The sequence below is a fragment of the Trichosurus vulpecula genome, chromosome 2 (assembly GCF_011100635.1).
Source record: "Trichosurus vulpecula isolate mTriVul1 chromosome 2, mTriVul1.pri, whole genome shotgun sequence".
NCBI classification, from domain to species: Eukaryota; Metazoa; Chordata; class Mammalia; order Diprotodontia; family Phalangeridae; genus Trichosurus; species Trichosurus vulpecula.
Window position 1 is genome coordinate 49,234,680 of NC_050574.1, and position 22,906 is coordinate 49,257,585.

Consider the following 22,906-nt stretch of genomic DNA (forward strand, 5'->3'; position numbering starts at 1 on the left):
CCACAAAAGGGGCTGCTCTAAATATTTTCGCATATGAGTCCTTTGTCTTTTTTTTAATCCGTGATACAGATGTAGTAGTGGTATTGCTGGGTCAAAGAGTATGCAGTTTTATAGCCCTTTGGGCATAAGAACTCAAAATTCTTTAAAACGAATGCTTAAAATGATAAACAAAGAAGAAAAAAAGGACACAATGTCAGGGCTGGAAGGGGCCTCAAGAGGGAAAGTCAGGGGGCACGATCTTAGAACCAGGCACGTCAGCGGGGCGGAGCCTTAGGACAGGGCACGTCAGAGGGGGGAGGGGCCTTAAAACGGGCACGTCAAGAGGGGGGAGGAGCCTTACCATAGGGACTATAAGAGGAGGGCGTTAAGCGTGGGAAATGTCAGAGAAAGGGGAGGCTGCTACGGAGGAAACTGAGGCACAGAGAGGGCAGGTGGCTTCGCCCAAGTCACACGTCTCAAACGGTGGAGGCCCAGTCAGAGGAAGCCGCGTCCCTCGGGGCTGAGGCCCGGCCAGGGGCCGCATCCAGGTCCTGACTCCCTTGGTTGCCCTAGCGCCCGCCGTCCAGCAGGGAGCGCGCGCTCAGGAGCCGCGGGGGCTTTTGGGGGGAGGGTTGGAACGAGCCGAGGCCTCCGCGACCGCCGCTCTAGCTCGCCGCTTCCGGTCATAGAGCCTGGCCGGCCGTCCCTTCCGGGGAGGAGCCGGATGTCCGGGATCGGTTGCCAAGATGGAGGACAGTGAGTACGAGTCGATTCTCTGCGTCAAGCCGGAGGTGCACGTCTACCGCATCCCTCCGCGGGCCACCAACCGCGGCTACAGGTGACCGCCTGCCTCCCCTCCCCGCCACCTCCCTCGGCCTTCAGGGGATGCCTCCTTCCACTTTTCTGAGGTTGTTCCGTAGCGTCGCTTTTCCGGGATAACTGCCCTCCTCTGGGAGCGGGTAATTCCACAACCCCGGTTTTCCAGATTCACCCTCTCAGTTTTCTGTAATGACCCCACCCCATTAGAACCCCATGGTCCATTCAGGGATATTACAGACACAGCATCTTGGTTGGCGCAAGGAGTCACGAAGCTCTGAGTTCGAATTCAGCCGCAGACCCCTAACCACCGTGACGCCCTGGGGGAGACACGTCCCCGGTCTGGGCCCCCGTTTCCCACCTCCATAAAAAAACGAGATGGGGGGGTGGACTCGATGGCCTCCGGGAGCCTTTCCGGTTCCAGGTCTGTGGTGAGGTGAAACTGACCACTGGGGAAACTGCCGGCCGACTCATCTAGAGGCCCCACCCCCACCTAAACCCACGGGAGGGGGAGCTCCCGGGCCAGGGCTGCCCTCGGTCTCCCTGAGCTGCCTTTGCCGGGCCTTCACCCCTTTCCCCAGGGCTGTGGGAAGGGCTCCAGCGCCCGCCCCGCCCCCGGGCAGGATTTGGGGTTGGAGGGGACCCTCTTTTGGTCCAGGCAGTGCTGGGAAGCCTGGATGGAGGCAGGTGGTTCAGACCCTTCCAGAGCCCAAGGCATTAGTTCCCTGACTCCTTTCTACCAATAATACCCTTCATTGGTAAATATCTTGATCCTTTTTTACTTCACATACACAGTTATGACCTTTCCTTTCAAGACTCCCTCCCTTCTGTTCCTTTCCTGGAGCCGAACAGCCTTGGAAGGAGGGAGTTTCCCATTGCTGGAGGTCTTCACCAGGAGGTTGCCGGGGTCCAGAAGAGAAGCTTTTGTTGGCCCCCATGGCCTGAGGGGTCTCTTCAGCTCCATTGGACCTTGTCTAGTCCGTTCCACTGCCCAGAATAATCCACTCAGCACGTTGATATGATCATATGGGATTAAGGGGGGGCCTTCTCACATCCTCAGCTCCCCTTTCTGACCACCTAGCCTCAGCCCCCCTTACATAGGCTAAGCCGCCCTTTCATCCCGTTATCTCCAGGCAAAATAGCCACTGGTAGACCGAATAGGCATAGCTGTGGGGTGACAGCTGGAAAGGAGCTTTAGAAATCAGTCAGTCTTTATTAAGCACCTACTGTGTGCATTGTGCTAAGCACTCACCCAGGCCTGGCAGGGTGAGGATGTGGGAGATGACAGAAACCTCTCACATTCTCAGTTTCAGACCCAAAGTGCTTATGCTTATGCTAAGTCATCCGGGCTGTCCCCCTTATTTTAAAGTGGGAATGCTGGCCTAGAGAGGGGCCAGTGAGTTGTGAGTCATTGATGGTGCTGAGTTAAGGACCCCCAGGCTCTTGACCCCCAGCCCAGACTCCTCCCAGCAGGGCCCAGAGCTTCTCCATCTCAGGACTTAGGCACTGAGTCATCAATAAACTAACCCTAGCATGCTAAGGGGAGGGCACCCAGCCCCCCTAAATCAATAGAAGGGAAGGACAGAGCAGTGTTTGGGGGGAGAGCACCAGCTTGGGGTTGGGGAACCTGGGGAGCAAGTCTGGCGCTGCCTATTCCAGTGTGACATGGGGAAATGCCCTTCCCCTCTCTGGGCCTCATTTTCCTCACTTGTGAAATGAGACAGTTGGACTTGAGGTTGTACAAAGCCCGTTTCAGTTCTGTAGACTATTATCTCATGCCCCTTAGGTGGTGCTTTTTGTAGCGGAAGGTGGCTTTGAATGAATGCCACTCCCATTTCACAAGCTCCCCCCTGCCCCTCCCCCCAGGCGTACCTTCAGCACTAGCCAACCAGCCTGTGTTTGGGAGGACCAGGTGGTAGGTAAGCTGGCTAGGGAAAGGAATCTGCCTCTCTCATCTCCTCCCTCCAGAAAAATCTACACCTGTCGTACAACCTGTTGTATTAGCTTTCCTGGGCACTGGTCCAGAGGTTTTTTGCTGTGGGCTTTGACATATTGATTGGTTGCTTCATCAGGACCTGGGAAATAAAAACCCTTTGGAAGTTTTATTTTGCTTTGGGGTTTTGTCTGAGACGGCCTGCGGGTTTGCCTTGTTGCACAAGTGAGTTCTTGTTTCTGTTTCAGATCTCCTGGCAGTTTATGAGCCCTTAGGTGATTTATCCTTAACTTTTTCAGATTTGAGACATTTTCATGACACTTCCTCCCTACCCCCCAAAGTGCCATCAGCGTATGTTTTTTAAAAATCCAAGTTAATGAAAGTCAGTTTAGTCCTTAAGACTTTACCGCACCACACCCTAGACACAGTTTTACACACTAGGACCATGGAATCATAGATCTAGAGCTGGGGTGGTCATAAGAGGTCATCTAGTGAAACTGAGGCTGGGAGGTGTTAAGTTAGGCAAGTGGATGATGCGGTGAATAGAACAGAATCAGGAAGTGAACTTTAGGACTTGAGTTCAAATCCAGCATCAGATACATCCTGACTGTGTGATCCTGGGCAAGCAATTTAACTGCTGCCTGTCTTCATTTGCTCATCTGTAAAATGGGATAACAACAGCACCCAGCTCCCAGGGTCATTGTGAAGATCAGGTATTTGTCATCTTGTGCAAATGTTAGCTATTGTCTGAAGGTCAGAGAGGCGGTAAGCCTTGGATGTGAGGTCTCTGACTCTGGAAACGTTGGATTGCTGTGGCTGAACCAGGGAATCTGCCTTTGTCTTCCTTCTGGTTGTGCCCTCCTCGCATGACTTCAGGGACATTGATTTGGTTGATCGTTCTCCTCTTTTCGGAGAGCTTTTCTTCCCCAAGTCCTGTGAGGCAGCAGTACAAATATTATCCGCTGCAGAAGTGGGAAGTGCTCTGGATGCAAGCTGACTCATTTAGCACCAGTTACCCACAAAGCCGTGCTGGTCTTGATCATAAGCTGTAAGATCCCCAGGAAAAGGAACTGAAAACTGAGCCTGCTAATGTGTATTGCGGGTTCTGCATTTTTTGGACCTTGAAAGAAATCAGGCCTCTTGAGACTTTTGCAAAGACTTGCGTTCACAGGGCTGTCCTCGTGAGCCAGCGCCGAAGTGGACCCAAGCATGTGCTAACATTTTCATGCAAAAGCAGGGCTCTTGTGACTCGGGGTATTTCCTGAAGTGCTTCCTCAAAGCAAACCTGACCTTTGTGTCTAGATAAAAGAGTTCATGCTTACTCCAAGGCATTAGTTCCCTGACTCCTTTCTACCAATAATACCCTTCATTGGTAAATATCTTGATCCCTTTTTACTTCACATACACAGTTATGACCTTTCCTTTCAAGACTCCCTCCCTTCTGTTCCTTTCCTCTAGGCATTCATAGGTTGTAACCCTTTAGAGCAGCCCTCCTGTTAAAGGTGGGAAAACTGAGGCCCAGAAAAGAGACATGCCAACAGTCTTTTCTGATTGTCCCTGAGTCCGCTAAGGGGGCTTCTCCAATATGCAGCCCTTCCTCCCCTCTGTTGCTCAGAAGCATCTCCCTGACACCCCATGTGGCATGTCCCACTTCTCAAAGACTCATCTTTGTGTCGCCTGTGCTTTTCACATAGTGGGTGCCTAATAAATGCTTGTTTGATGTAATTGAAATTTCCAGGAGTTATTTGTTGGTTACCAAATACATTTTATAAACTTTTGATTTTGAAATTTCACAGAAGTACAGAGCTGGGAGGGACCTCAAGGGCCATCCAGTCCAACCCATACCTGGTCCCAATAATAACTCACCACTCCGGAGTCAGCCCATTCCTTGTAGCCAAAGCTCTTTTGGCGTCTTGGCTGCTTCCACCCATTTTCCAGTCTGCCCTTCTAGGACCAATCAGCATTATCTGATCTCTGTTCTGTAGACCTTCGGGTACTTAAAGGTAGATATACCATGCCCTTCTCCCTTCACCCAACTTTTTTCATCTGCACTATCCCAGTTCCCTTAACCCAAAGATTCGTAAAAGTATGGTCCCCTAAGGCCCTTTAAGGGGGTCATTAAGGTCAAAACTATTTTCATAATAATACTAAGACATTTTCATTTCTAATACAGTAAATGTCAGCAGATATAACCAAGGTTTTTGTGGGGGAGGACCTTGATAATTTTTAAGAGTATGAAGGGGTCCTGAGACCAAAAGTTTGAGAATCACTGCTTTAATTTCTCTTCATATGGCATGAACTGGAGTCCCTTAATTGTTCTGTTCTCAGGACACTCCCCATTCCTTCCTGTGTGGGACAAAGACTTGGGATACCTGAAACAGAAGGGACTGTGTTACTTTCTTGCAAGAAAGGGTACAGCCTCTCATGCCACAGAGCAGTGCCGGGGAGGGAGAATTGGAAGCCCCCCCCCCAGCCTCCATACCTCCAACCCCTCCCCCTTCATCCCATTGGCTGGACTTCAGGCTGCACAATCTGTTTAATGAAAATTTACCCAGAAACAGAGGCTATAAGGTACACAGCGTGGTAGAAAAAAACCGCAGACAAGGAATGGGGGAGTCTTTCCATAATTTGTTTCTATTTCATGCTCAAAAGCAGGGTCCAGGTGACTGGGGGATGGTCGAGTTACAATACAGGACCTGCTGAAAAACGTTTTTGCAAAGTTATCTCGCTGCAGATGTTGTTTTTGTATGAGGGAGTGTATTTTAATGGGGGGGGGGGGGCACAAGAAATTGTTAACCCTTTGAGGAGGCTTCACCTTCCGAGGGATGATCGTATTCCTAAACCGTGACTCTCAGCCTTCCAACAGAGTACTCCAGGTGAGATCTGAACACAGCCAGGGGCAGTGGAACTGAAATCCTTTTTCCTGGAAGTTACGCACCTTTGAATGTAGCATTCTTCTTTTTGGGGGCCATCTTCTATATGCTTTTCAATATTCTTTACCATTTGTAGGCCTGGAGTTGTTCATTCCCCCTGCTCACCCCCCCACTATCTTTTTACAGTCTTCCTCTCATGGCTCAACTCAGTTGGGCCAGGTCCTCCTTGAAGACCTCCCTGATGTGACCGCTTGTACCCACACATACCGTTAGATTCTGAGGGTGATCTCTCTTCAGTGCTCCCAGCCTCCTAGATATCTCCTTTGCCCTCCTCAGTAGAGTGTAAGCTCTCTGAGAGCAGCAGTTGTAGTATCCTTGCCTTTGTATCCCCAGCATGCAGCACAGGAATTTAATAAATAATGATTGACTAGAACCCAAGTGTCATGACTCCCAGACCAGAACTCTTTAATTTTTTAAAGTCTTATCAATGCATTTTATTTTGTCATAACACAAGCAGCTCCTGATATGCCCCCTCCCCCGTTGTACCCTCCTTTGCAGCAAAAATATAACAGAATGACCACATCTGATGGTGTATGTAATATTGTGCTCCTATAGTCCTCCACCTTTCAACTGAGAAGAAGGAAATGGGTTTCATCATCTGTACTCTGGGACCAAGATCACCCATCGTCATTATTTAGAGCTAAATTGCCTCTTTGTGTTACAGTTTATATTGCTCTCCCACAGCCCTTCCCACTCTGACCCTCTTTTCTCTGAGCCCGAATTTTCAGCCTGTCAGCATTTTGCAGCATAAAGGATATACCCTGGCAATTTGCTCCTTCTTTGGGAAGTGTAATGAATGAATAGGTCATTCCTGAAAGAGGAAGACCAGCCCCACCCTCTGGGGCTTAGAGCATACACTGCCCTCAGTGGACAAGTGGATATGGCCATGCTCTGGCATCTCAGTGGGTTTTTGTCCCTCCTAGGGCTGCAGACTGGCAGCTGGACCAGCCATCATGGAGTGGGCGGCTGCGGATAACAGCAAAAGGGCAGATGGCTTACATCAAACTGGAGGACAGAACTTCAGGTAAAGCAGAGGGGAGGCCTGAGTGTTATCGGATTGTCTGAGCTGTTAGAGCAGCAGTCAGAGAAGCCTCAAGAGGAAACAGTGTGCTCCCATCCCAAGATCTAAGCCTAGCATCCCCAGCCTGGGGAAAATATTCAAGGGAGTACTAGCGCCTTTGGCGTCCTTTAGGGTCCAAGTATTGAAGGAAAACATTTAAAAGAGACCAGGAAGAAGCCTACCAATTGTTCCCAAGTGGCTTTCTTGTAGAAAGCCCCAGTGCCAAAGCATCAGGTTAGCTGTGGGTCTTGTGGCATGTCACTGGTTTACTTAGGAGTTTTACTTCCACAGCTGAGTAGCTCTTCACGGTGAAAAATGCCCATTAACCAACAGGGCCTGAATCCTTCCTTATGCCACCTGGTCAGCTTGCATAATGGTGGTGAGGAGGGCTCATGTTGGTACAGTGCCCAGAGGCTCTTTAAGAGCTCTTCCTAACCGTGTATGGTGAGCACTGTTACTGTTTTTAATTTACAAGTAGGAAAACAGGACCTCAAGAGGGAAAGGGATTTGCCTAAGGTCACACAGCAAGTAATTCCTTGAGCTACTATCAAACCTTGATCTTTCTGACTCAACTTTAGTGCTGTTTCCATTCTGTGTCTATACTATGCTGCCTTGAGTAACCCTTGGCTTATGGTCCTGGAGCTGGAAGGGGCTGGATAGAGATGACTTAGTCCAAATTCCTTGGTTTATAGGTGAGGAAACAGGCCCAGAGAGGGGTGTTGTCATTCCCAAAGTCACCTGTAAGGGGCAGAGCTGGGATTCAGACTTGGATTTTCTGACCTTAAGTCTACCGTTATTTCCTGCTATATCAGCCTGTCAGAGGTGGTATCATTTGGAGAAGGCCAGCAATCCAGCCTGTGTATGTCTTCAGAATCACAGATGGGTAGAATAGACTTAAAAACAAAGTAAGCTCTAAGTAGTGGAGGGTCGTGTACAGTATAGGCTGATCTCGGAGGTTCCAGGCTACTGCAATAAAGTGAATCACGTGGATTTCTTGGTTTCCTGGTGCATGTAAAAGTTATGTTTACGTTATTCTGTAGTCTGTTGAGTGTGCAGTAGTATTATGTCTAAAAAGACAATGTGCATACCTTAATTAAAAAATACTTGATTACTACAAAATGCTAACCCATCATCCGAGCCTTCAGTGAGTTGTAGTCTTTTTGCTGGTGGAGGGTCTTGCCTCAGTGTTGGTAGTTGCTGAAGGTTGGGATGGCAGCGGCAATTTCTTATTTTAAGACAACAATGAACTTTGCCATGTCATTTACTCCTCCTTTCATTTGAACACTTAGAGGCCACTGTAGGGTTATTATTTGGACTGATTTCAATACTGTTGTGTCTCAGGGCACAGGGAGGCCGGAGGAGAGGGAGAGAGAAGAAGGGAAGGGTCAGTAGGTGGAAAAGTTAGAACACACAACATTTCTCTGTTGAGTTCGCCATCTTGTATGGGTACAGTTCATGGTGCCCCAAAACAATCACGATAGGAATATCATTGATCACAAATCACTATACCTGATAGGATAATAATGAAAAGGTTTGAAACGTTGTGAGAATTACCAAAATGTGACACAGACACCGTATGAACACATGCTGTTGGAAAAATGGCACCGATAGACTTGCTCAGTGGAGGGTTGCTGCGAACCTTCAATTTGCAAAAAACGCAACATCTGAAAGCAGTAAAACAAGGTATGCCTGTACTTTCTACAAAGCATGTGGAAATGTCCCTTTTATTTCATGTTTGTTAGGTTCAGAATAAAATAAAATGAAAGAAATTAAAAAGAAATATCCTTCTAGGGAAATAGTCCACAAAGCCCCAGGCCCTTCTGTTTTCCTCAGTATCATACAACTTTATTTTTTATGGAGAGAGACCAAATGTGCACATCCCCACCCTCCAGCAGTCAGTCAGTGAAATGGGAGGGTTCGGACTTGGAGTGAGCTGACAGGGTTCAGATCTTGCCTCTTCTACTTAGTAGCTGTGTGGTCTTGGGCAAGTCACTGAACCTCAGTAAATTTTATTTAACTTCTTCATGTGTAAAAAGTGGGAGGGAATAGCGCTAGTAATAATGATACCACGACGTGCCAGACTGTGCTAAACACGTTACAAATATCTCATTTGATCCTCACAATGACCACGTGAGGCAGGTGCTAGGAAACAGGCAGACAGGCGAAGTGATGTGCCGGGTCACGCAGCTCGCAAGTGTCTGAAGCTGGATTTGAACTCAGGTCTTCCTGACTGCAGGCCCAGCTGCCTGGGTAGGTGGCACCGCTTAGCTCCTGGGTTGGTTCTTTGTAACACCTTAAAACACTGCAGACGTACGAGGTGCGAAGGTATAGAGCGAAGGTTAGACCGAGGCCCTTCCCAGAAGTAAATGGGGTCAGTCTTCTGCTGTCATTTTAAAGGTGCTGAAGAGAGTCAGTCCTGGCAGAAAGCAGCCTTGGAGAAAGATGGCGTGGCCAGAATGGATTGGGAACAGGCCCCCACGAGCCCTTCAGCAAAGATTGGGTAATGATAAGGATTATGGTGGTCACTGTTAGATAATGCTTTAAGTGATTATCTCATCTGGGTCTCTAGAATCCTAGGAGGGCCTATGACAAGGGCTGTTACTATCCCCATCTTACAGATGAGGAAATTGAGGTTCAGAAAAGATAGAGGTGGGGCAGCCAGGTGGCGCAGTGAGTAGAGCACTGGCCCTGGAGTCAGGAGGACCTGAGTTCAAATGCAGCCTCAGACACTTGACACTTACTAGCTGTGTGACCTTGGGCAAGTCACTTAACCCCAATTGCCCTACCTTCCCCCCTCCAAAAAAAAAAAGCGTAAAGGAGTTCCTCGTAATCACCCCACTAGTGAGCATCCAAGACAGGATGTGAGCCTCTGTAAGTTCTCCAGGCAATAGTTTGTGTTTATTCCTGCCGCTTTTGCAGACCTCTTAAGTACCGGGACGTGTTACAGAGAGTGGCAGAAGCACTGGATTCGGAATCAGAAGACCAGGGTCTGATCCTGACGCATCCCCTGCTCACTGTGTGACCCTGAGCAAGCCACTTCTCTGGGCCTCTGTTTCTTTATCTGTCAAATGAAATACTTGGACTGAATATCTTTTATTCTACCTGTCAGTTCTCTGACCTATAAATTCTTACGACTTATTTTCTTTTGGACCCTTCAACTTCATATTCTGCCATTGGATTTCTCTACTTTGTGATTGCTTTGTGAACATAGATTGTTAGGTCCGCAAGGTCAACAACCCTCCCCCTCTCAGACCTAGAGCCAGAGAGAGAGAGGACAGAGGCTTCTGGTGAATGCTCTTGGTTTTACTTTGTTCACTTTTCGTAACTTCATTACATATTTGCAAGTGCTTTACATTTGCAGAGCACTGTTTTCCCAGTGACCCTCTGAGCTATGTTGTACTCCTGTTCTTGGTTCCATTTTTCTGATGAGTTGGAGCTTGTACAGCTAGTCAGCATCTGAGTTCTGGATTTGGGGTGCCAGTGCTGCCTCTCACCATGATGATAAAATCACAGCAAAAAGATTGGAAACCATAGTATTCTTGAGCTGGAAGGAATCATAGAGACCATCTAATTGAGTGCCTTCATTTGCAGAGAGAATTGATCGAGGCTGAGAAAGGGGGGATGCTCCAAATAAGATCTTTTCTGACAGTATGTAAACTGGAAGGCCCATGCTCTACGGCCCTCATGAGAAGATGAGCCTTATGCTGGGTGATGATGATGGTGCTCTGGGTGGACCAAGGAATTCCACTGTGCCCAAAGGTGGGCGCCTTTGTGAAAGGGCCTCATTGGCTTTTTAGTCTGTCCACAGGAGTGAGTGAAATCAGTTGGCTTTCTCCAAATCTACCAGCCCCCCAGACTCATCTGCCATTTCTTTTCTTAATCAGAGGTGGCCTCAGTTCATTATTTCTTCCCATTGGTGTAGGTACTTCCAGCATCTATGAGCCTCAATATTAGTGTATTCCGTTCTTTCTAGTATTCACCCCAGTCTGAGCCCATACCAGCTGTGTGACCAGGGACAAGTCACAGCTAACTCTCTGAGTCTTAGTTTCTTCGTCTGTGAAATGGGAACAGTAGTACCTGTAGTCCACACCTTGCAGGGTTCTTGTGAGCAAAGTGCTTTGTAAACCTTAGAGTCTTAGATGAATGAAAGGCAGTGTGGTGTGGCCAGAATGCCGAATGTGGCGTCAGGAAGACCTGGGCCCAAACCCCCTTGTTTGTATCTCTTAGCTATTTACTTCTCTCTCTTTCCTCAGCTGTGTATAACCTTAGAGGAGCCTGCAGTGAGGGAGGGAATGCCTCTAATGAGCTTAGTAAACTACGAAAGGGCCTTCTCGACATCAGTTGGGAAATCCGTGCAGGACGCTTCATGGAGCTCTCTTCCTTGGACTGCTCTGTATGAGCATCCCTACCCCCATTTTACAGGTGTGCACACTGAAGGTCAGAGGGAGAAGTGACCCCTGAGGTCACACAGCTTGCAGATTTTGGACCTGGGACTCAACTCCTAGTTCATTCTTCTTTCCACACTTTACTGTGTCTTTGTTTGCTGGTCACTAGGTCAACCTCTTATTTCTTGAGATGCCTGTGTTCTCCCCACAGACCAGACATTTATTGATTTGACTTTAATGAATCCTGCCCTCGCTAGGGCTGCCCTTTTGGAGGGAGGCCTCAGGATGGGTCTGCAGAGCAGGCCTGGCAGACTGAGGGGGCATCCATTCCCCTGCTCTGGGGGTGCAGCTGGGGGGAGGGCTTATTCTTCGTGCTGACTCCCATTTTCAGGAGAGCTCTTCGCCCAGGCACCTGTGGAGCAGTTTCCCAGCATTGCCGTGGAGAGCGTGACAGACTCGAGCAGATATTTTGTTGTCCGGATTGAGGATGGAAGTGGTAAGTGAGCCACCCATTTTGGGAGGAAACCTGCCCCGGAATGACAGTGGGACTCAGGGTGCTGTGTTCCCCACAGGGCGGCGAGCATTTATTGGCGTTGGCTTTGCTGACCGCGGGGATGCCTTTGATTTCAATGTAGCGCTGCAGGACCATTTCAAGTGAGTAGGCAGCCCCCCTGGAGTTTACTTCTCGGATGGGAAGGTTTCCATTGTGGATAGTGGAATTGAAGCCCACAGCTCCTGGCTGCCATGGCTGACAACCAGCAGGTCAGTCAGACCTGAAGCAGACCCCACAAGCCATGCCACGGGGCAGGCCCATTCAGTGTGCTCTGCTCTGCGTCTCCTGAGAGCTGGCTGGGCTCTTCTGCCCTTTCCTGGGGCCAGTCATTTAACTACTGTTGTCCAAATGCTGTCTTCATATTTGCCTGTGATTATGCCCTCTGTGGGGACTGGGCTGCTCGGCTGCCCTCTCCTTTTACTTCTCCTTCCTCCACTTATCCCAAACCTCCTCATCTTCAGGATCCACCTTCCCTGACTGCATTTAGTCCCAAGAAACCCCTTCCTTTTCTGACCGTTCATGTACTTAGACCAGGGCTGGGGAACCTGCGGCCTCATGGCCACATGTGACCCTCTAGGTCCTCAAGTGCAGCCCTTTGACTGAATCCAAACTTCACAGAACAAATCCCCTTAATAAAGGGGTTTGTTCTGTAAAACTTGGACTCAGCCAAAAAGGCACACTTAAGGACCTACATGTGGCTTTGAGGTCACAGGTTGCCTACCCCTGATTATTCCCTTCGTCATACATGGAGAATTGGGGGGAGATACTCGATTTACATTCAGAGGACCTAGGTTCAAATCCTGCTTCTGTGTACTCATCCGTGGGCTGAGGGGTTTGGACAACATGGTCACTAAGGACCCTTCCAGCTCTTGGTCTATGATTCCAGGGTCCTGCAGTCATGTAGCACTAAGTCTTGTGCTTGTGAATAGGTTCATTCCCAAATTGTGGTTGTAAATTGGTCGTCTGGAACTTGGAACATAGTTTTCCATCAGCAAGCCTTTCTGATAGCTGCTGATTGCATCTTTGCACACCCTTGTACCCTGGGCAGCCAGGCTTCTGTCTGGCTTGTCTGTTGTCTGGCCTCGCTGCCACTCCTCCCTCCATTTATCCAAACCCTTCTCATATTCCAGCCCCACCTTGTCCAACACCTTTAATAGCTCACAGGCCAACCCACCAAAAGTACAATCGTTGAGGGCAAGGCCCAGGTGTTCATGTTTGTGTATCCCACTCCTCCAGCTCAGTGCTGTGCATGTGAAATGATTCCTTACGACAGATTGGTTGAATGAATGAATGAAATAGAAGGGGACCCTTCTCCCCACCCCCTGGAAGTTCCTGGCTGAGGGTTAGGGCTCTGCCTTGGGGTGCTGGCCCTGGGCCATTTGCCTCTTCAGATAATTGTGAGATGAAGAATGGGTGCTCTTTGTCGTGAGGATCTGTCTGACTGTGTTATGAGCTCCACACACAGGAGACATCTCCTCCCCCCTTGGGTCCTCTGCAGCATGTCTCCTGGATGTAGATCCTTGGGAGGCACTTAATCAGTGACTCTGGCTGCATGTGTCCAGTGATGGGGCAGGGCACGTTCTTGGCTTGCCTTCCCTTCCCTCACCTTGTCAAATTCCTCTCCCTAGGTGGGTGAAGCAGCAATGTGAATTTGCCAGACAAGCCCAGAACCCGACCTCTGGCCCCAGACTAGACCTGAGCTTCAAGGAGGGCCAGACCATCAAGCTCAACATTGCGGTGAGGCCCTCTGCTTTCCCCTGGTGCTGTAGATAGCTCAGATGGAGCCCGTGCACCTGACACATCTCGCCTGGAAGCCCAGGCTCATGGGCAAAGCCTTGGAAAGGCGGATGTTGAAATTGTCAAGCACAACAAAATGACTTGGTTTCTTTGAGATATGTAGTGAAATTCAGGAATGGGAAATCAATGAGGCTGAGGTAGCAGACGTGTCTGGCCAGAGCCAAAGCCTCTCCTCCCTGGTGGCCAGCCAGCTAGGCTCTGGTCTGGAGAGATTTGCTCCTGAGGGGGACTGTGAGGAGGAATTTGTGATCCTGCAGGAAAAGCCAACTGGGGTGTGAGAGTGTGCCCTTTGATCATATTGCTGTGGGCAATAGACCAGCACCTAACCGATGGTCCAGAACAGCCTTCATGTGGAAAATATCCCTGCATGTCTGGTCCTTTTGCCATTTCCCCTGAAGGTCACAGACTGCCCCTGAAAAGTCAGAGCTAAGCGAGACCTTAGATCTGGAATGTCAAAGGCAGAAATGACTTTACAACACTGAAGGTGAGAGCCAAAAGGGTTCTGGGAGGTCATCTGGTCCTGCTTTGTCAAAAGGAGAATGCTAAAACTCACAAAGAGTCCAGTGGCACATAACACTTTCTTTTTTTAAACTTGCATTTATTCATTTGTTTTTAAATAATGTTTTATTTTCCCCCAATTACATGTAAAAACAATTTTTAACATTCATTGTTTGGGGTTTTTTTTGTGTCTGTTTTCAACACTTTGCCTTGTAGAGCTTTAGGCTCCAACAAGATTATATGGCCCAAATTAATTATGTCAAGTCACAAAATGTCTTGAGCAAAGGCTGCACTGGAGCATGCTGTAAAGGAATGTCTTGTTGGACAGGATGATCTCTCGTTCTGGGCCTTTCTCCCTCTGAGATGCTGGTCAGCAGTCCCTGCCACCCGCTCAAATGCCTGGTTTTCACAGGGGCCATTTCCAGGGCAGTGTATGGCAAAGTAGCTGTGGCCTGGTGGAAAGTGTCCCAGTGGTAGAGTGAGTTAACCTGAGGTCCATGTCCATTCTAAGGCACACTAGCAGCCCCTAGAACATAGAACCTTGGAACTGGGAGCACCTTAGGACCCAGACTATCCAAGCTGAGAGGGACCTTGCAAAATAGACTAGGTCACTTTTCCATTTCTTTCTAGTTATTATCTATACATCAACATTTGATGTTCTAATTTCTCTTCTAACTTGCTAAATTGAATTCTGTTCTTATCTTTAGAATGTGAAGAAGAAGGAAGGATCAGCAGGAAATGCCAAGTCCCGGCCATCTAACAGTGTAGGAATGAGCCTCCTGCCGCCTCCTCCCCCAGGGGGTAGAGTTTCTGCTCAGCCCCCTCCCAGCAGAGAGCACTTCCCTGGAGGAGTGGCCCAGGCCCAGCCAGCAGCTGCTGTAAGTACAGGTGAGTGCCCAGACAGGGAGCCCCTCGGCCTGTTTGTTGGCAGCCTGCATCGTTTTTCTCCTGGAAGGAGCAGAGTTTTCTCTGTATGCCTAGTTCCTTGCAGATCTTTGGACTGGGTACCTTATGGGAAGGATGAGCCAGGTAAGCCAAGGACCAATTCTGCTGGAGCCATGGGGTCAGGGATGGCTCCAGGGAGCTTGGGAGTCTGTTGGTATTCCCAGGAGTCACCAGATCCCAGGAATCCCACCTGATATGTGCTCCTTCCTGCCCTGCCAAACTTGTTTGTGCAGCTGCTTCTTCTAGGTGGCCTTGCCCAGGTCATGCCCACTAACTGTGAGTGTCCTCCAAGGCTCTAGCCTGGGCCCTGTTCTTTTCTTCTCCAATATCTCACTCTTCTCAGCCCCTATGAGTCTAGTTATCATCTCTGTGCACTCAGTTCTCAGATCTGTAGCTCCCACCCTGTACTGTGGTCCCACATCACTGACTGCCTTTAGGACATCTCAGACTGGGTGTCCTGTAGACATGTCACACTCAGTAGATCCGAAACAGAACTCATCCTTTCCCCCCCAAGGCCTCCCCACTTCTGGCCATCTCCATTACTGTTGGGGGTCCCACATCTTCCCAGTCACCCAGGTTCAGTGTGGGTGTCATCCTTCTCCCTGGTACTCACCCCACATGGCTGTTCTCCTGCCATATCTGGAGGGTTCTCCCTCCACAGCATCTCTCCTGTGTGTCCCCTTCTAGCCAGTCTTCCTGCCTCCAAGTCTCCTCCACTCAGCTGCCCAGGTCACCTCCAGGATCCCAGAGCATGAAAAGGTCTCCATCACTCAGCCCCTTCCTTCCTGTCCAGCCTCCTTGTGCTAAATCATCTCTATAGGCTCAGTGACCTAGCTCCATGGGTGCAGGACACCCCATCTCCCATCTCCCATCATCACTTCGCCTTTGCATTAGTGAATGCCCTGCCGCCTCAGCACCACCTTCCCATTTCCGTGGCTTCCATCAGTACTCAGCTCACACGCCACCTTCTGCAGCGGGCCCTCCCACTCCTGCTCCCCCCAGGGTCAGTCACACCATCCATGTATACTGTATGTAGTTTGTATGTATTTAGTTGTTGACACTTCTCTTCCTGTTTATTGTGAGCTTCTTGAGGGTCACGACTGTGTGCTGGCCTTTCTTTGTATCCCCAGGCTTCACCAGCACATGGTAGGCATGTCATTATAGGCTGTTGACTTGTCTCTGATGTGGTGGGGCGGGGGGGGGGGGGGGGGGGGGGGGGGGGCTGCTTGGCAAGCTGTGTTTTCCTTCCCCCTTCCAAAAGCTGTGTCTGGTGTTTCTTCCCGTGCCTGGGCTGGGCCTTATCTGAGCGGGCCCTTCCAGCTTTCCAGAGGTGAAGGGACACAGAGGGCCACCTTTCTCCTTTCCCAAAGGAGCTCTTGCCGGTGTCGTTGCCTCTTTGTAGTCATGTACTCCTTATCCAGATCAGTCTTTTAGCACCTTCACCCTGTTAGTTTCCTTCTAGGTGTTAACTCTGCTGGCCCCTCCTCATATTATTCTCTATTTACTATCTCAGACTCCAGTTGCCTGGTCCTGAAGGCAGAGGATGCTTTTTGGTAATTTGGTCTTTGAGTTTCTAGTATCTCACATAGTGCTTTGGGCACACAAATAGATGCTAAATGAATGTTTGTTGGCTGGAATGAAATTGAACCAAATCCCCAAATCAGAAAGTCAGTAGAGAGAGAAAAGCCACAGAGGGCCCAAGAAAGCTCTCCCAAGGTTCCTTGCAGAAAAGTATCTTTTCTGCCCTCAGTTCTTGCCCAGACCTTAGGGCTCTTAAGCAGTACTATGGTTCTCGCCAAGCTTGATACCTCTGGCAGATGTCATTAGAAGTGGGCAGAATGACCAAAGGGGTGGTCGATAGCCTGATTGGGGGAGGAGGCCAGCAAACAAGCTGACAATTGGATCACCACACAGCACATTTTTGAACCTGAAGGGGGTGGGGACAAGCTTTACTTAGCTAGAAAATTGGCTTACCACATGAAATACTTCCCTTCTTGATAAATGAAGCATCACTGTGTTTCCTTTCGGGCCCTGTCTTTCTCTATTGCTTTAAGGAGTGCTGAAAGGTGGGTTGGATGAGGCGGGGAAATGCAATATGACCACTGGTTCTTACTGGAAATTAGATGTTGAACAGAAGGGCTCTGGAGAGTATTCATTTGCTAAGGGCCCAAGGATCCTGAGAAATAGTGGGGAGAGACAGTTTTCTCTTTGGCTGTCCCTCCAGCACCTGCTTGGCACGGTGTTGTGCATATAAATAGTTAATTCAGTTCTGCAAACAATCAGCCCGACTTTGTAAGGCAGGGTTCTAGGTGATTGATGTGTGACTGTGGGAATCAGATACTCACACCTTTCTCTTTTCTCCTTTTCCTGGACTCTGGAATTATTGGCAGATGCCACTTCACCCTGGCCACAGCTCAACCCCACCACTGCTGCAACAGCCGATGTCTGGGGCGACTTTGCCAAAGCCTCAGGGTAAGGATTAGTTGGCTCACACTCAGCCCAAATGATCTCGGGGTGGGCAGCGTCTAGGTGAGCCTGGAGATGGTGAAGAACAGAAGCTTTCCTAGGTCTCAGAAGGCAGAGATAGAGAGAGGCAGGGTACATGGACTCCTTATCTCTCCTCTCTTTGAGACCCCTTTCTAAATAGGAATGGACACACGGAGAGAGCTAATTCTTGCACAAGTATTTGTGAAAGCTCTTAACATTAGATATTTCAGAGAGTATTAGAGCTGGGAGTTGGCACTATTTGTAAAGACAATGTCAGAACTGGGAGGGCCCTAGAACACAGAATGTCAGAACTGGGAGGGCCCTTAGAACACAGAATGTCAGAGCTGGGAGGGCCCTTCAAACACAGAATGTCAGAGCTAGGAGGGAACTTAGAATACAGGATGTCAGAGCTGGGAGGGCCCTTAGAACACAGAATGTTAGAAGTGGGTGGATGCTTAGAACATGGAGTGTCACAGGTGAGAGGGGCCTTATTGGGAATCCTCTATTATCTTTTCTTGCTCTGTGTCCCATAAAATTCCTTGTCCCTGCTGTAAGTCCCACATAGAGAGTTGCCAGCTTGTTGTTGGATGTTCTTCCCAAGGGTATGAAGCAGTTCATTTGTTGATGACTTTTGTGCTTTACCTGTTTGTTTTAAAAGCACTAAAAACAGTTTCCCTTTCACAGGTCCACTTCAGGCCAGACTCAGCAGAGCTCAAACTGGGTCCAGTTCTAACCTGGACCCAGCTTTTGCTTTCCCAGTATGTCTCCGGGGGAAGAAGCATCTTTACTGTGGACCAAAGGGTGGAGGATCCAGATTTCCTCCACCTCTCCATTTGGAACGTGCCTCCTTTGCGTCTTCCTCCTTTGCCTCCTTCCTCTGTCTCTGTGGCATTGCTTGTCTGGGCGTTGTAGAAGACTTCAGGATTCAGCACTGAAAACAGAGACCCCAGGGGCAGAGAGCCCCAGAGGAGAGGCCCAAGAAACTGAGGCCATGTCCTCCTCTCTTCCTCCAGGGTCGGATAGGGGCTGGGACTCTGGCTGCAGGCCTTTCTGGTGCATATCCATTATCTAATGCAGACCCAAGAGATAGGGGTCAGTTTGCTTCCCGGACTGAAGCCGCTAACCACAGTGTTTACATGTTTAACGTGAGGGCTCAGTTGGCTCTGGGCTGGTTCCTCTGCCCCACCCCTTCTCCTTCCACCTTAGTTACTAAAGTCAGGTCTCAGTGTGCCCCATGGGAATGGAGGCACCCGTCCAGGTTTCCTAGTAGCCTAAAGGGTGAGAAGGCCCCTTGGGAGGAGATCAGGAAAAACCCCATTTGTATTAAGCCTTTCTTTTCTAATGTTTGCTTTGCCGATCTGCATAATCCACACTAACCATGGGGAACCATCCCTTCCAGGACCTTGGGAGGGATCCACCTCTGGCAGCTATGGTGCCCACCTGCTCTTCAGACTCCCCCTCCTCAGGGGTTTCAGGGGCGCCCCAAGCTGCCAAGCAGAAGCTGGAGGTGTTGGGCGGGCAACTGGAAGCTGCTCTGGGAGAGTCAAGCCCAGCCTGTACTCACTCGGGAGGCCCTTTTCTCCAGGCCCTGCCAAGGAGACCCTGCTTGGGCTGGGCCTGTTCTGGGTGGTTTCTGAGTGCCTTGTTGTCTAAGGACAACCGCTTTCTTCTCCTTTTCTTCTATGTGCACTGTGAATGAAAGCTAGGAGCCTTGTGGAGGGAATCGGGGCAGGTGTTACCTGCACTACTGTGTTGAAAGTAATTGTATCTCTGCAAGCCTCTGAAATTCCTTTTCACATCTTATATGTTGTCTTTCATTGAAAATGGTTCGGGTTTTTTGGATTAGATGTTTTGCTTGGAAGTCCTGAGTAATGGATAAAGACCATGAGCAACTCTTTTTATAGCGTTAGAGTGAAGATTTTTTAGATAAGAAAAGTGTTTGCCTTTACTAGTTTATGTCAAGGATGAGAATGTTTTTGACCATGTATGTGCTTAATGTGTGGTTCTTAAGTGCCTTCAGCTTCTTCTCTGTGCCTGCTCAGTAGAAGTTTGGTTTCTGAAGCAAAATGTGGAAATGTGTGTTGACTTGAAACCAGCATATTTTTTAAGTGCCTAGAGTAAGTCAGTCCCTGGTGGAACAAGCTGGATGAGAATAAATGATATTTGGACGCATATTTGCCTCAGGCATGTTCATTATGCAGATGTTTTCTTAAACTTCCATAGATCAGGTATTGGCTGAACTGTTGTGGAAGGTGTGTTCTTCCCTGCTGTGATCATGCCTAGCCAGATGTTCCTGATAAGAAATTTAGAGCTGGAATGGGCTTTGAAGTAATAACTCCCATCTGCACACTCCTCTGAGGTTGGCAGAGCACCTTCCTCCTTTGTAACAGCCTGTGAGGTAGGCAAAGCACCTGTTTTTGCCCCAAGGAAGCCTGGGCCCTGAGCAGTTGGGACCCACCCCCAATCAGGCAACTGCTAAGGGTCCAAGGTGGGATTCAAAGCTAGATCTTGCCAGCACTAACTGCTCTGACCTCAGTCAGCCAGCCAGCATTTATTAAGCACTTACTTTGTTCCAGGAACTGTACTCAGCACTGGCATCAAGAGGGTCAAGCCCAAGGTCTCCTGGGTTCTAAGGAGTAGAGCTGGGATTCAGACCCAGGTCCTCCAACTCCATGCGTGTTTTGTGTTCTTCCCCATTATCCCACCCAGCCTCTCCTCATGTGTCCCAGTGACAAAATGATTGTCATTTATTTAACACCTTCAGGTTTGTAAAAGACTTCACATACACTGCCATTCGAGCCTGCAGTCATCTGGACCTCATGATGCCTCATTTTTCAAAGGAGGATGCAGGCCTGGGAGTGCAGTGATTTGCCCAGTCTCACCCAGCTAGGACAGTGTCAGGGGTGGGATTTGAACCCAGGCTGCTCCTGACTCCCAGCTTGTTTCCTGTCCGTGATGCCACAGGCCATTGTGCTTAGGATAGGTGCTTTGGGCGATAGGCTTGTTGTAGAGAGGGCAATGCCGAATCTCCTCTGGCCCCTGCTTGAGAGGAGACCAGATTGAGTACCCAGACACTGTCATGCTGTAACCAGAGACTGGTTACTGATTACAGAGAGGAAGTTAAGCTTACGCTTATTTTGGGACACTGATTGACTCAAAGGACAGAGATTGGAATTGTCTGCCGTAGGAAAATAACCCGGCTACTTTATAATTTGTAGACAGTTGATGCATGGTGTGCAAAGTACACTGGGTTTGGCATCCAGAGGACTGGATTAGAATCCTCCTGGCTTTGCCAGTCATGACCTGAGTGATCTTGACCAATTTAACCTTTGGGGCTGTTAGTGTCTTTCTAAGTCCTTCATGCACAGATGGAGAAATGTCTAGTGACTTGTGATTCTGAATCTAAGATCCCAGGATGGGTACTCGGAATGGGGGAAGGGAAAAGGGTAGACCCAGATGAACCCAGATGATTGATAAGGTTTCCTCTAGCTTCAAACCTGATCAGAAAGAGCTGGATTCAAATCTATTCTCAGATACTAGCTGGGTGACCCTGGGCAAGACACTCCACCTCTGCCTTCCTCAATTTCCTATAACAGTCCCTCCATCCCAGGGTTGTTGTGAGAATCGGATGCGATAATATGTATAAAATGCTGTATAAACGCTAGCTATTATGGCAACCTCAAGATGAAGAGTTTGGTCAGGATGATCCTTAAGGCCCTCTCTAGCTCTCATGTTCTGGGATTCTGGCCTATGAGCTCTTCGGCCAATAAATCTTTTGTGCCTGTTTTTACCCGCAGTTGGCCGGTGTATCCTCTTAACAACCAGCAAGTTGGCTTTCCTATCCAACTTTGTTTACCAGGCACCTGAGCTGGGACTGTACCAGTGATATTTCACAATCAGGGCATTAAATTCACAACACCTCCTGCAAAAAGTTTCTTTTCAAAGGCCTCAGGATGCCAGCAGCCTGGACCCCTGGAGCTGATGACCCGGCAGGATGAGGAGTGAGTAGTAGCCCTCACTGGTTCTGGGAATCTCTGTGTGTCCAAGGCTGAGCAGAGCCCACAGACAGCTAGGATGGAAGCCTGGACCCTGAAACACCAGCCTGACTAGGAAGAGACGTCAGAGAAAGGGGCCCATTGTGAGTACGGGAGTGCCCCTTTGTGTCCCCAGAGTAGCTGGATGGTGGGAGGATTTCCCAAGCTGGCTCTCATGGGTCTGTTGGTACTTTTTAGGAAAAAGCAGCTGCATTGGCCATCTCCTGAGCCTAAATGCAGGTAGCCCCAAAGTAGTAGCAAGAAAGAAAGCGAGCATTTTATGTCTGCTATGTCAGGCTTTAAAGATTTTATCTCATTTGATAGTCTTGACAACCCTGGGCAGTAGGTACTTTTGTTAGCCTGTAACTTGCAGCTGCTGTGGAGGTGTAGGACCAGGAACACACAGGAGGGCTGCTCGCACAGGGTTCTTTGATCTGCTTTTCTAAAGGAAAGCAACTTTAAAGGGGTCAACAATATTACTTTAATTGAACATATATATCATTCACTTAGCTCAGGGAAAAGTCAACACCCTGAACTTCAGAGAAAATACAAACAGAAATTACAAGTAGAAATTACAAACAGAGAAATAAAGACCAACAGACAGAGCTTCTGACTCAGAGAAATTAGCACAGATCAACAGACATCTCCAACTGTCTGACCAACATTATATATACATAGTTACCAGAGAGAGAAGCACCAATGTATGGGTTTTCAAAGCTGGGGGCTCCTTAACGGCTACCCAGAGTCTCATCTGGCCAAATCACAGGAACACTTCCAATGATGCGAGCCCCAAAGCAAAATGCTAACTTCAGAATATATATGCCCTTTTTCAGAACCAGAGGGTATCACAACCCTCCTGACCCAGTGCCTAAATAGCAATTAGCAAAAGGTGTGAAAACCTTCCTACAAAACAAACTTCCCCTAATCAAGCTTCCCTTCATGGGTTCCACGTGAGGCCTATTAATGGACAGGGAAGATTTCAAAATCTCATTAACATTTAAGTAGCCCCATTTTATGGTGGCAGAGGTTAGTATCTTGCCCAAGGGTCGCACAGAAAGCATCAAATGTGTAATTCTAACCCAGATCCTCTGATTTCAGAGTCAGTACTTTTCTTCCACTGCTAGCAGGCTATCTCCTGAAGGATATTGTTATCGGAAGTCCTTTCTAATCCAAAAACCTCTGATTTTACAGGAGATTAAGTGGAGAATAAAATAGTAGACCACAAATATGGCCACAGAAAGACAGAGAGAACAAGGCAGACTATCTGCATGGGCAAGGGCAGTTCCCTCAGGCTCCTGGCACCATAGAGAATAACCAACCAGGGTACTTTTAGGCTCACAAAGGGCTTTTCTCAACAATAACCTTGGGAAACAGGAAATGCAAGTTCATATATGCCCATTATACAGATACATATACCCTGGGGCTCAGTGAGGGTTAGGTTCATTTACCCACACGCAGCTAGTTAGAAAGCCAGTCCAAACTTAAG

The 22,906-nt window shown here is 48.7% G+C and overlaps 1 protein-coding gene across 1 annotated transcript; it reads left to right on the forward strand.

Moving 5' to 3' along the window:
- Nucleotides 1–306: 306 nt before the first annotated feature.
- On the forward strand, nt 307–19,558 carry NECAP2 (NECAP endocytosis associated 2). The gene is made up of 8 exons (XM_036746395.1): nt 307–817; nt 6,585–6,685; nt 11,498–11,602; nt 11,679–11,760; nt 13,288–13,396; nt 14,662–14,842; nt 17,290–17,371; nt 18,071–19,558. Exons 1-8 carry the CDS (start codon nt 726–728, stop codon nt 18,117–18,119), a joined length of 801 nt encoding a protein of 266 aa, XP_036602290.1. The 5' UTR covers nt 307–725; the 3' UTR covers nt 18,120–19,558.
- The last annotated feature ends 3,348 nt before the right edge of the window (nt 19,559–22,906 follow it).